This window comes from Fusarium redolens (assembly GCF_020744475.1).
Source record: "Fusarium redolens strain MPI-CAGE-AT-0023 chromosome Unknown BKA55scaffold_9, whole genome shotgun sequence".
Lineage (NCBI taxonomy): Eukaryota > Fungi > Ascomycota > Sordariomycetes > Hypocreales > Nectriaceae > Fusarium > Fusarium redolens.
The window spans coordinates 901773-915427 of NW_025763672.1; the positions used below are offsets into that span (position 1 = coordinate 901773).

Sequence of the window (13655 nt, forward strand, 5' to 3'; positions counted from 1 at the left end):
TGACGAGTTGCTAGTGGCTGAGCCGGTGCCGGACTCTTGGTGAGAGGCCGGCTTGCATGGGTCTGTCCTCGAATCAGCAGCTCCCTTGTTCGTCCTGGGACAAGTCACACAGACACCAGACGAGGACCTTGTCGTGTGTGGGGACGCCGTGTGATCGAAGCTTGGCCTAACATTAGCAACAAAGCGAGATACAGCTGATGATAGATGCGATGTGTGGTGTGTGGTGTGTGTTGGTGTTTTCTCTGGTTACAAGCTGTTGTGCTTATGCGGTGGTCGGCCTGGCCAAAAGATCGTCTTGGATCTGGATACTATGATGCAAAACCATGGGTTTTAGCTGCCCTTAACAGTAAACAGACTTGAGTGGTTGGCCATTGGAGGAGGTGACCCATCCTCATGCAGCTGTTGCCCTGTATCCAGGCTCTCTTCGTGTTAGTGTTCGAGGCAGCGGTACTTGAGACAGCTTGTGGATTTGGTGATGTGTCGAGTATCCATACTTCAGGTCTTGACTGAGTTTCGCTCCATGGACGACTCGGAGGCTTTGCTATGCTTTGCCGAAGCCCTTGAACATCCCACTAAAGTGTTTGGAACGCAGCCGGTTCAACGTAGCGTTCCGCGGAAGGAGACTGCCTATACCTGTTGGAGTGACCACGATGATACTGTGGCCTGCAGTAGGAGGCTCCTAGCCTGGGCTGATGGTCTCCACTACCCAGAAAACATCCATGCCCTAAGACGTTGTTATTCGAAGGCAATCGAACCGAGAAGCTGAGGGTTGGCAATGGCTTAGTTTTGAGGTTATGTTGGTTCAACATATCGTCATTGCGAAGAATGTGCCGTATGATGCTTCGAGTTATACTCCTCAGGTGAGAACGGTCGTTGGGATTCGTAACTTTGATGATCTGCGCAATTGAAACTTCTCTTGGTTCCAGGGCAGTCAGGGATTGTCGATGGTTTAGTGGTTCAGTGTTCACTGTGGCTGTTCTTATCAAAACCCTCGACCATGATTAGAGTGACCACCATTCCGAGGGTTTTTCGACGCAAAACCTTGTACCATGCGTGGGATGTTTGAAATGCAGTTGTATTAGGGCTTCTCTTATTTGAGTCCTTGTTTCATTTCAATTATGATGTTTTGCGTTGTCATTTCTTCTGCTGTATCGTGAAATTGAGTTCAGATTCCATCTCAGACAGGCCTTCGGGTTTAGTCCCAGCGTGCTAGGGCCCTCTTTTAAATCTCCCCCCCAGTTACTTCCCTGGCAAGTTACGGTAGGCGGACAAGGGCACTAAGCAGCTGTACCTGCCGCCTGGCTCATCACCCACTTTGGCTTGTCTTGTACTCGAGCTGGTACGGACGGTAGGGTACGGCACAGAAGGTAGGTACGTCTCTGCTGACTTGACTTGGCCTGACGTTCCTCGCTTTTTACGCTTGGCTCCGCTATAGTTATCCTCTCCCCTTCCACTTCCCTCACCTCACCTCACCTCAGTCAACCTCCACTCAACCTACCTAACCTCTCTCCCTCGTCAGACGTGGAAAGAGCTCACAAATACCACCATCTCTCTTTCCTTCCCCTTCCCCCTACCCTTACCCCCTTCCCCCCATACTCACAGCCCTTTCTTGACCTCAGCTTCTTCGATACCCATACAGTTTTCGCTTTCTCTTGATCAATCTCGCATCATCTTTGTATTCTCTTCTCTTTGGCTCTTCTCCACCCCCGGCGTCCTCTTCCGTTCAGCCTCCTCCACCTTGGCTGACCGTCGCCGCCCGCCCACGATTCGGACGACGACGACGATAACAACGACGCAACTTTCTCGATCCTCATCATGAATAAGTTGGCAAATATGCGTCACTGGTCGGAAAGAATGGCTCCCAATTTCGTAATGGGCCGTCCTAATATGCCCATGAATGCCCTCAACCATCCCAAGAACGCCGCTCAACCCGGTCAGCCCATGGCTTCCCCTCAAGCAGCCGATGCTACCATTCTCTACTCGTTCAACATCCCATTCGCTTCCGATCTTGCGGGCCCCGATACTGAGGACATTCTTCACGCGACCACTGACGCTGTCCTACGATGGACACACCCCGAGGACGCGCCGGACGACGTCCAGATTCACGAGCTGCCTGTTCATGTTCAGAACCTCAACAACCTCCACAGGATGTGCCAGGAGATTACCAACGGGCCGCTTCCTGTTGAGGCGTATGTCCTGTCGACAATGCTCAAGGGCGGAAAAGGCCAACAGGTTGCTACTGTTTGTCTCTCGGGCTCTCCAGAGCTGGTCCACAAGAGCCGAGAGACCATTTTGAATGATACCCCCATTTCTCTTGTATGTTCCTACGATTCTGCATCTGGACTTTCCTGGTATAATTCGAAGCTCTTCTCTAACACTTTCTACAGCGTTGCACCACCATTGATATTGATGGTCAACTCGTTTGCGACCTCAATGCCGGAGTGCTCAAAAAGCCTGTTACTGATACCCTCGATTACATCTCCACCTTCTGTGGCGTTGATATCTTTCTTCTCGGCCCTAAATTGACCCCTGTTGTTGATGGTGTGACTGGTGATGCTGAATTACGCATGGATCAGCGATGGAGAGTTGCTATCTACGGTGATATACTATCATCCGAGCATGCAAAGGCTCGTGTCCTGATCCACATTGATACTCTGGTACTGTTTCCTGCTTAACCATGTTTATCTAACGCATCTAACACTAATACAGCTCGGCCGAATTGTCGATGGTACCAAACTCGAGGCTTCCCTCCACCAGCTTGTCTGTGGCCGACATCGCAAGAACATCAAGCTTATTGAGTCTTCCACTGGAACTGCCATCTACTTTCCACCTCCGTTCTCGGCAATGTACCGCTACTGTCCTCCTAAAGCGACCCGCCGTGACCCCAACGATATTTTTATCACTGGTGAAACACCCCAAGCTATTGAATTAGCAAAGCAGAAACTTCACGAAACTGTCCAGCGCATCAGGTTGTACGTTAAGGACGTAACAATTCCTGCTGCCAAGATTGACAGTATTCTGCTGGGTCGTCTAGACAAGGTTCGGAAGATTCTCGAGGCCAATGGCACCTTCATCATGTTCCCTCCCTTGGCTACTCAGCGTAACATGGTCCGAGTTCAAGGAAGCGAAGGTCTTCACGTTGAGCGAACTGTGCGAGAGATTATGTCCTTGGTAAGTAATATCTGAAATTGAATAGACACCTCGCTAACTTTAGCACAGGCTGGTCAATTCTACAGTGCGGGATGGTTCATTCAGCCCGCTGATGCCAGACATTTCCCTCACCCCAACGACATCAAGAGTTTGCTTGTTGATATCTGCGCCAACTCCGATGCCGACCTTTCCTTCGACAAACTCAGTTTCACCATCACTGGCTCTGATGACGCTGTCAAGACAGCTCTTCAAGTCATATCGGAGATGAAGTTCATTTCTCAATCTCAGTACCAAATCCGCGTCAAGATTGAGCTTGCCAATGAGCATAAGGAATTCGTCAGTGGCAAAAAGAACGGCAAAATCAACAAGATAATGGGACAGAGCAATGTTCAGATCATTTTTGATGGTTTCAACGAGTACAACTTCAACATTGATGTCATGGCAGCAACTTATGAATCCATGAAGCAGGGCCTCACTCTTGTGGAGCAAGAAATGCCCGCATCTATTTCGTTCCATGTGCCCGATCAGTACCACAAACGCATCATCGGTATTGGTGGCCAGCACATCCAGCGCATCATGAAGAAGCACTCGGTCTTCGTCAAGTTCTCCAATGCTATGGATAGAGGTGGGAATCCCCATTGCTCCAATATCAGTCATTAGCTTACTAACCATATCACAGGCGGAATGGGTCGAGAAGACGACGATATCAAAGTTGACAATGTCATCTGCCGCACACCAGCTCGAAATGCCCAAAATTTGGACGCTGTAAAGAACGAGATCTTGGAGATGGTCGATCGTGCTGTAAGTATCGCCTAATGCCACCACTCGTTCAATGCTAACAGAATCGATAGGATTCTGAGTACACATCTCAGATTGTCAGCGTTGACCGCCTCTATCATCGTCAGCTTATTGCCAGACTTCCTGAGATCGATGACCTGGAGCAGAAGTACAACTGCAAGATCAACTTCCCCAGCACTGAGCAAGCCAGTGATGAGGTTACTGTTAACGGTCCACAGTGGCAGGTTCCCCACTGTGTCGATGAGTTTCTCGGCATGGTCCCAGATAAGCATGAACTTGTTCTCGCCAGGACTCCTGAGCTGGTCAAGTTCCTCGAGTCTCCTGAATTTGCTCATGACCTCGTGCCTAAGCTGAAGAGCCAGCATGAGGTTGAACTTAGCGTTAGGCAGAACCCCGACGAACTCACTGAGAACGGCGAGCCTACGGTCACTCTTCTTTGGGGGTTCACCCGCAATAACGCTGGTGGTCTACGTGATGCTATGGACTTCATTCAGTCTCAATTCGCAACTTCCGGAGCTGAGATCAATGTTGTTAAAGGCGCTCTCCCTCGCCCCAAATCCGACTCGTTTGAAGATTCTTTGCAGTACTTCGACTCTAAGCTTCTGCAGCACGCTCCTGCACCTGTCGCCACTGATTCTCCCATCAAGACTGGCTTTGGCGATGAAGTCGCTCGCGAGCGAAGCAGTATTCTCGACCGTCTCCGAAAGCCTGGCAGTATGACGTCAATTTCATCTTTCTTGGACCGCAGAAAGAACAGCTCTCATTCTGGCAACGGCAACTTTTTCAAGGGTTCAAGCAACGTCTCCAAGTCGTCGCTTATTTCGATCGAATCGACCCGCAGCTTCAACGCCGACCGAAACCCCTGGAACGATAGCGGCGTCAACCTCCCTGACGACGACAATCCTTGGGCTCCTCGAACCTTCGGCACTCACATGGACAACAAGTTGTCCATTCCCCAACCTGGCGATGTCACACCTCGCCACAGCACCCGCGCGTCCGGCGACAGCGGGCGCCCTTCCACTTCTCATTCTATGAATTCAGGATACCCCGCCCCTATTGGGCCTTTCCGTTAGATTCCCCCGTGTTAGAACCTCTACATGCAAATACCCCGGCTGGATATACCCTGGCGTAAAAATACCCTGGAACGTCGACTTGTGCATCGGTCGGTTTACGTCTTGCCATGTTTGTTTTACCTGATTTGCGTTTGAGTGCTTTCCTGTTTTTTATTTTATGTTGATTTTTGCTTTTTCCTGGTTTATATGGAATCGGGGGTTCTCTTTTGATGACTTGACGTCCACTCCTTATACCCAGTCATGCAACGAAAAGCTGAGACCAAAAAAACGAAGAATACCCCTGGTTGCCGGTTGAGATGGAATTTTTGGGACATGGTGGATGTTTGGCGAGAAAGATACCACTGTCAACGAAAACAAGATCGAAAGTCTGTCTTCAGACTTATACACGGAGTCAAAGTTGGGTTTGTTTTGGTAGTCATGTGGTCGGCATGGGCTTTCATGCCATGAAACCATATGGCACATGAATCACACGCTGCGCCTGTGAGCTTTCAAGAACCGAGGAGGTACAGAGACAAGCATTTCCAGCGTGTGGTCATGAAAAGTTTGAGAGCATTGCTACTGTCTGGGCAAACCGAGATTGAGAAATGACAATGCAATGATACCTGCGGTTCGGCCGCGATTGCTCGATACACGAATTTTGCTTGCATCATATTGACCATTACGTAAAGTCCCCGAATGTGTATATGATCGTTTAAACATGATCCTATGAACCAGAATAAGCAACATTACGCATATAAAGTAAACTGTTCAAGTCCGAAACCCAAGCAGCATGTACCTCGGACCGGACAGAATGAATAGTCGTGTCGTCGGTAGAAGGGATCTGCTGATATGTATTTCTCAATCTTGATGACTTATATACTCTATCCTGTATCTTTTTCTCTTTGACTCTAAGTCTCTCGATTCAGGAAGTTCTCTGAGGGTTGCCTAATAAGAAACATGCATTGTAAGCTCTTGTTGTCTGCCATGCGAGAAGATTTGCACCTGTTTCTCTCTTGCTTCAATATGTCAATACCAACTCTCGCATTTGCCAGTAAGAGGACTCAATATTTATACCAGTGGAATGCCTCCAAACCGTTACTTCAGGTGCCAATGAGGGATTTTGATAAAGTTGATTTAAGAAACAGTCATCCGAGCTTGTTAATAAGAGATTCAGTTAATCATCCCAAATAGCTGCCTTTGCCTTCTCAACATCAGCCTGTCGTTTCTTTTCCTCCTCCTTCTCTTGCTCCCTCCTCTTCTTCTCCTGCTCACGAACACTCCTCTGGTACGCCCTTTGCTCCTCCGTCTGTTTTGGTGCCTTGAGGCCTAGTCCAGCAGCGATCATACGACGAGCCACGGCATCTGTCTTCTCAGGCCGTTTATCCGGGTCAGCTCCGGCGCGAGGACCGGGACTTCCTGATGGAGATTCCCATGGTAAGCCACCGACGGGCGACATGGGCGTTGGGGGAGGTGGTGCAGGTGTCGCGGTGGGAGTTGGCTTGTTTGACTGTGATTCGGCTTCAGGCTCTGCATCGGAGTCTGAGTCGGAGTCTTCCCATGAGTCTGCGACGACCTTCTTGGTCTTCTTTTTGGGTGCTGGCTTTTTCGATGTCGTTGCGGGCTCGTCCTCTGTGTCGATTGACAGGTTCTTGAGGGAGCTTGAAACGTCTTGATCTTGTGACATGGCTAAGATCAATGAGCTGAATATGTCTCAAGTGATGTGGAGATGAGAAACCTGTCAAGGGCTGAGAGGAGAGAATATGTCTTCTGCTGGAAATGATTGTATGATATGGAACGGATGGAAGCTCAAAGACTTTAAGGCTTTGAATCAAGAACAAAGAAATGCAATTGGAGAAGGAAGCTTGTTAGTCGTTGCCAAGTTTGGTTGCGGAGAAGTATAGGGTAATCTCAACTGTTCGAAGTGTCGATCATCAACTTGTAAGTGTGGTAATGAGTTACAGTAAGTTGTGTTAAACATGTTTAAAGGAATATGTATTTGTTGTTCTGATGCTACTCAGGAACTCAATTCCACTCAGTATGGTACTGGTGTTAGGAAGAAGCGCATCAACTCATAATGCTTGAGTCTATTGGAAGGACCTCTATTTACTGTGATATTAATGTCTCATGCCTCATCATGTTGAAGGTCATTAATAGATATAGATAGCTCGGCTTCGTTGATAACCTCAATATGATATTTTGTTATTATACATAGCATAAAACTTTATATGTGAGACAAATGAGCCGAGAGTTGAATGTTGTTAATGTGGCTCCTAGTTATCAGCTATCTCACTAGTTGCCTATCTATGACAGCGTAATCTTGTAGTGACAGATATGATAAGTCATAATGATCAACCTGATACTAATTGGTTAAATGAGAATAATAAGCTAGATATCTTCATCAAATCACAGGGACTTGAGAATGCTTTGGCTGAGGCACGCGAGCAACGGTAGTTGTATCGCAATCTGATAACGGCCGGCGCAACAGCCGATAGCGGGGTCTAATTGGTCAGTGGCTGACTAAACTAGCGCGGAACATCTTAGAATCGAAATTTTGGATGATGTAGTAAAGTCCGAGTTCGCGATTATTAAGTCGCCTCCACCAAAACCAACCAAAACCAAAAGCGAGGTCAAGCCAAGCGGTGATGCGGACAATTGCGGCCTGCTGCTAGTCTAGTTATCCTTGTCAACTGCTTATGATAGACCATTCTCTCTCCTTTTTACTTTTCATTCTTCTTCTTTAATTCTTCATTGTATCAACTAGTCCAGTCTAGCCTAGTCCACAGCTGCCCATCGCGGGGAGCTTCTACTTCTCGTCTCTCAACCCCTCGGATCCTAGCTCTAGCTCCGTGCTCGCTACAATCGAATCGCATCGCATCACATCACCAATCATGATTCCCCGTTCACGCCTCTCAGGGCGCCTCATTCTTGAGCGCTCTCTCGTCCACGCATCACGAGTATCTTCCGAAGCAACCGCTGCTCGATGGGCTTCTTCTCCCGCCTACCGCAACCGTCACATCTGCGGTCGTCGGCTTCCCGCCATTCAACCGCGGTTAGTCGCCGCTGCCTTTTCCACATCTGCCCGAGTCACCAAAGAGAAGGACAACAATGACAAGGGCTTCTTCGAGTCTGCGATAGAGCCATTGACGGAGCCCTTATCTGACGAGGAGGCCAAGGCGAATATCGAGAACAAGCGCAGGGAAGCCGATAGCCCACTATTGACCGAATCGAGGAATCCAGGCCCTGATTCACCTGGCTCTGGAAAAAACGATAACGCTGGCCAATCGAATGATGGAAAGGCGGGAAGTGCTGCTGGAGGTGCTGGCTCGGGATCCGGAGGTGACAACTCAGGTGGTGATGGAGGTCGTCGCGGTAGAAAGCCTTCTGCTGAGAAGGCTCTTCAGAAGCCTGTTGTTCCTGAAGTCTACCCTCAAGTCCTAGCAATCCCGATTGCTCGACGACCACTTTTCCCTGGCTTTTATAAGGCTATTACGATTAAGGACCCCGAGGTGGCGAATGCAATCACTGAGTCGATTAAGCGTGGCCAGCCATACGTTGGTGCATTCTTGTTCAAGGACGAGAACGAGGATGAGGATGTGATCAGGAACCCTGAGGACGTCTACGATGTTGGTGTTTTCGCCCAAATCACAAGCGCTTTTCCTATTCATGGCCAAGAAGGTGCTTTGACTGCTATCCTCTACCCTCATCGCCGTATCAAGTTATCCAGCCTACTACCCCCTGGTGGCCAAGATACTACCAAGAAGACCGATGCTAAGACTGAGCCCACACCCGAACCGATTCCCCAGAAGCCCGTAGAGGAGGAGGCTACTCCTGAGAAGAAGGGAGATGTTGTTGCCAGCTTCGAGGAGAGCGCTGTTGAGAAGAAGCCTGATCAGACAGCTGAAAAGTACGAGCCAACATCATTCCTCAAGAGGTACCCCGTCAGTCTGGTCAATGTCGAGAACCTTGTCGATGAGCCATACGACCCCAAGAGCCCCGTCATTCGCGCCGTCACCAACGAAATCGTGAACGTTTTCAAGGAAGTCGCCACAATGAACAATCTCTTCCGAGACCAGATCTCCACTTTCTCTATGAGTCAATCAACCGGAAATGTTACATCAGAACCCGCCAAGCTTGCTGACTTTGCCGCTGCCGTATCCTCAGGCGAGCAAAAGGAGCTCCAAGAGGTATTGGGATGCCTTAACGTAGAGGAGAGGATGCAGAAGGCTCTTGTGGTGCTGAAGAAGGAGCTCATGAATGCTCAACTACAGTCCAAGATCAGCAAGGATGTCGAAAACAAGATTAGTAAGAGACAGCGCGAGTACTGGCTGATGGAGCAAATGAAGGGCATCCGCCGCGAGCTTGGCCTTGAATCCGATGGAAAGGACAAGCTGGTTGAGAAGTTCAAGGAGAAGGCTAACAGCCTTGCCATGCCTGAGGCGGTTCGAAAGGTCTTCGATGAGGAGCTTAACAAGCTTGCTCATCTTGAGACTGCTGCCTCCGAGTTTAACGTCACAAGGAACTACCTGGACTGGCTCACCCAGATACCCTGGGGCAGGAGAAGTGCCGAGAACTTTGGCATTCCTAACGCAGTCAAGATTCTGGATGAGGACCATCACGGTCTTAAAGACGTCAAGGACCGCATTCTGGAGTTCATCGCTGTTGGTAAGCTTCGAGGTACTGTCGAGGGCAAGATTCTCTGCTTCGTCGGACCTCCTGGTGTGGGTAAGACAAGTATTGGAAAGTCGATTGCCCGAGCTCTTAACCGTGAGTACTACCGATTCAGTGTCGGTGGTCTCACAGATGTTGCTGAGATCAAGGGTCACCGAAGAACCTATGTTGGTGCCCTTCCTGGTCGTATGATCCAGGCGCTGAAGAAGTGTCAAACTGAGAACCCTCTCATCCTCATCGATGAGATTGACAAGATTGGCCGAGGCTACCAGGGTGATCCTTCTTCTGCTCTGCTAGAGCTGCTCGACCCTGAGCAGAACAGCTCTTTCTTGGATCACTACATGGACGTGCCTGTAGATCTGTCCAAGGTCTTGTTCGTTTGCACTGCCAACATGACTGATACAATTCCTCGACCTCTGCTGGATCGTATGGAGCTCATCACCCTCTCTGGCTACGTTGCTGATGAGAAAATGGCCATTGCTCAACGATACCTTGCTCCCGCTGCCAAGGAAACCGCTGGACTTCAGAACGCCGATGTCAACTTGAGCGAGGAAGCAATTGAGGAGCTCATCAAGTCATACTGCCGCGAGTCTGGCGTGCGAAATCTCAAGAAGCAGATCGAGAAGGTCTACCGAAAGTCCGCCCTCAAGATCGTCCAGGAGCTTGGTGAGGAAGTTCTGCCTGAAGAGGAGGCCCTCACTGAGGAGGGCAAGTCTGCTCTTGAGGAGGCTGAGAAGAAGAGCAAGGCCGAGGAGGTTACAGAGGGTAAGGAGTCCAGCTCCAAAGAGACTGGTGCGACTACAGAGAAGCCCCGCAAGCCGCTCAACGTTCCCGACTCTGTCCATGTTGTTATTGGCAAGGACAACCTCACTGACTACGTCGGACCTCCCGTCTTCACCTCCGATCGTCTCTATGAGGTCAGCCCTCCTGGTGTTTCCATGGGTCTCGCCTGGACACAACTCGGTGGCGCTGCCATGTACATCGAATCTATCCTCCAGGCTCCTCTCCGACCATCTACACGACCTCATCTCGAGATCACCGGCAACCTCAAGAACGTCATGAAGGAATCTACTACCATCGCCTACTCTTTCGCCAAGTCTTTCATGGTCAAGAAATTCCCTGACAACCACTTCTTCGACAAGGCCAAGATGCATCTGCATGTTCCTGATGGCGCCGTCTCCAAGGATGGTCCTTCAGCTGGTATCACAATGGCTACTTCACTCCTTTCTCTTGCTCTCGATGCTCCTGTTGACCCTACCGTTGCCATGACTGGTGAGATCACACTCACTGGAAAGGTGCTGCGTATTGGTGGTCTTCGTGAGAAGACTGTTGCTGCTCGACGAGCTGGCTGCAAGACCATCATCTTCCCTAAGGACAACATGTCTGACTGGCTAGAGCTACCTGAGGTATGTTTCCCAATTTTATCCGATATTTACTTTTTGGTTACTAACAAATACTTGCAGAATATCAAGGAGGGTCTTGAAGGTCATGCTGTGGCCTGGTACCCTGAGGTCTTTGACCTTGTCTTCCCCAACGTCGATAAGGAGAAGGCCAACACGTGCAAGATCTGCGAGTGGAAGGCTCAGCAGAAGAAGAGCGACTCCGAGTCAGCTGAAGAGGAGGACTAAAATACCGAGCGCGTACGGCATAGGAAATGATACATGCTAGTCTTGCAACTACCATGCAGCACCAACTTGAAGAAGGGTGATGTTGATGAACGTTGCAGGGCATGATTTGAGTGGCGTTTGGGCATGGGCGAGAAATTTAGATGAACGATATAAAGACTCCTACTCTTGTTATTCCCAAAATGTGGAAATTGTACTATTAGAATCATGGATTAGTGGTTGGTTTGGGTGTCACAAGGCAGCGTGTAGTTGACGCCTTCATGTATAATTGTATGTATAGGAAAGCGACGTCATTCTACTTTACTACCCAGTTCGGGCGTATGACGATGATCACAAGGTGCTGCCTGTGGTCAACGAGGCTGATCATTATATCACAGACATAATAAGAATCTGTCCATAAACTTGGTAAGCGTTGTTTACGATTCCATCCGCAGTGCGTAATGGTAGGTGTGGAAGAACTCTGCTTTGGTAGAGTTCGAGGCCTGCGATGTGGTAACAACCTGAAGCACAGAGTATGCCAGGAGTCTTGGTAGGGCCTTTTGTCATAGGTCTGAAATTGGCTATGGTCCAATGGATCGACTGGAGACATGGTGTTTTCAACCTCATTGACGCAGTAGGTGTCCGGATGTCGCCAGATAGTTCCCCAGAAAGCTGATCCCAGTTTGTACCTTAGCTGGGCCAAGGCTCTGAGAGATCTCATCTTAACCGTGGCGCGGGATCTGTGGAGCCAGGCACGGGACGAGCCTAGCCGAGGGGAAATTTGATAACGACAATGGATTGTAATCTAATAAAGTCACATCTCGCCTTCTTCTCATCATCATATCTTTTGACACTATCTCATGGGATTTCCGAGTCCTGTAAAGCTTCAAGTTGTTCAACTAAGCGAGCTAAACATGCCGGTATAGCCATCGCATAAGAATTGATTGACACCTAACCGAAGCCTATAATACGTCTGGAAGCCCGTTCGTACATATGTACTAGTGGTGTGTTGCGGCCCCATTGCTTGCATGGCGAACCGACAACCTGTCAAGTGCAGGTAGCCTCACTTGAGGATTGTTCTAGCGGGCCGTTCTTGTGCTGCACTCATGCCTGACCCCACGCGAGGCTCTTATGGGATCTTGGCTGGTGGACCGGGCCTCAGAGTCGGCCGCAGGACATGTTCCTGTGAAGCTGAAAGCGCCTGAAGTGCTTGTGTGACGTGACCAGTTCGAAAATTGAGACGAGAGGGAAGAAGACGAGCGAATTGAACCAACTAAGGTGTCGGCAAGCTTAGGTATTTCCTCATCGAGGGAGGTGCTTGAGGGTGTGCGTGAATTGGATCAGATTGAGCCGGTCATAGTAAAGTCGCATTGGGCACTGGCACCCATTTGCTCATGACGGACGGTGTAATTGGTAACCACAGCAGCATGCCGATTTGGAGATATTGCATATCATATCACCATTGGTGAGAGAAGACTGACGTTTGGCTGGGATCTGGTACAAGACCAGAAGCGAATTTTGATACGACAATGGCATCTGAATTGTCCAGTACCGCGATGCAAGCCATTTCAAATTCTTCTAGATCCGAGCATTGCTTTCTATGTGTACGCCTAAGAGTTCGCATTTGCATTGGCATATGCTCAATGCATGGTGTCCAGTGACTCAAGCTCGCTATTTTCCGAATATGCGACATAAGATCTTGGCATTTTGAGTGCCGGGCTGCAACGAGCTGGCCATTGATTGAATTCGCCCTGCACTGACAAGACTTCGAGAACCTTGCGAGGACACCATGAAACCAGATACTGAGCAGAAGATTGAACAGGGCGGCCAGCCAAGCTGAGATACCTAGCTTAGACAGCGCCGTCGCTTGCGTATGCAGTTGGACTGGAGCCTACAGGACATCTAGATCATCCGTCTTATGGTTCGAGTCTTGAGGTCAGCAGCTCAGAATGACACGCACCTACATGAGTGTAATCTTCGGCAGGACACGCGTGCCTTGCCTGAGTGACTTCACTGTCTTTTCAATGTTCAATGAATGGGCTTGCTTGTGGGTTATTGTCAAGGATGTGACATAACCCATGGGTGAAGCTGTCATGATCTCTACTTAGAGCAGGCGGCGTTGATTGCCGAGTGTTGAGGGAGAGTGATATCATTAGGTGAGACAATGATGCTTTCTGGTGATTCTGTGAGAATGGAAGTTGGCGTTTTGATAATGATGCTTCTGATACGCCTGCCTACAGTGCCATTGTGCCTACCCTGCTTCGTTTTGGGAAGTTGCCTACCTTACCTATCTGCACAGGAATCAGGGTTTCCTATTCGTAAATTCATGCTTGTACCTTCCGTTGACCTGAACCTTGGATCTTTCCTCTCTCCCGACTCCTTT

At 49.3% G+C, this 13655-nt stretch overlaps 3 protein-coding genes across 3 annotated transcripts; 2 read left to right on the top strand and 1 right to left on the bottom strand.

Moving 5' to 3' along the window:
- Positions 1-1815: 1815 nt before the first annotated feature.
- Positions 1816-5021, top strand: BKA55DRAFT_513492 (uncharacterized protein; the record flags this gene model as incomplete). Its single annotated transcript, XM_046187898.1, has 6 exons — positions 1816-2316; positions 2388-2657; positions 2710-3171; positions 3220-3775; positions 3830-3951; positions 4002-5021. The coding sequence occupies 6 exons, from the start codon at positions 1816-1818 to the stop codon at positions 5019-5021; spliced, it is 2931 nt and encodes a 976-aa protein (XP_046048599.1).
- Positions 5022-5830: 809 nt separating this feature from the next.
- On the bottom strand, positions 5831-6929 carry BKA55DRAFT_386438 (uncharacterized protein). Its single transcript, XM_046185986.1, has one exon. The coding sequence runs from the start codon at positions 6682-6684 to the stop codon at positions 6175-6177; it is 510 nt and encodes a 169-aa protein (XP_046048600.1). The 5' UTR covers positions 6685-6929; the 3' UTR covers positions 5831-6174.
- A 959-nt stretch (positions 6930-7888) lies between these two features.
- On the top strand, positions 7889-11296 carry BKA55DRAFT_512873 (Lon protease C-terminal proteolytic domain-containing protein; the record flags this gene model as incomplete). The annotated part of the gene is made up of 2 exons (XM_046187846.1): positions 7889-11074; positions 11132-11296. 2 exons carry the CDS (start codon positions 7889-7891, stop codon positions 11294-11296), a joined length of 3351 nt encoding a protein of 1116 aa, XP_046048601.1.
- Positions 11297-13655: the final 2359 nt, after the last annotated feature.

What these genes read in the sequence shown, in the direction of transcription:
- BKA55DRAFT_386438 (XM_046185986.1), bottom strand. Translation starts at nt 6,684, where the DNA reads ATGTCACAAGATCAAGACGTTTCAAGCTCCCTCAAGAACCTGTCAATC.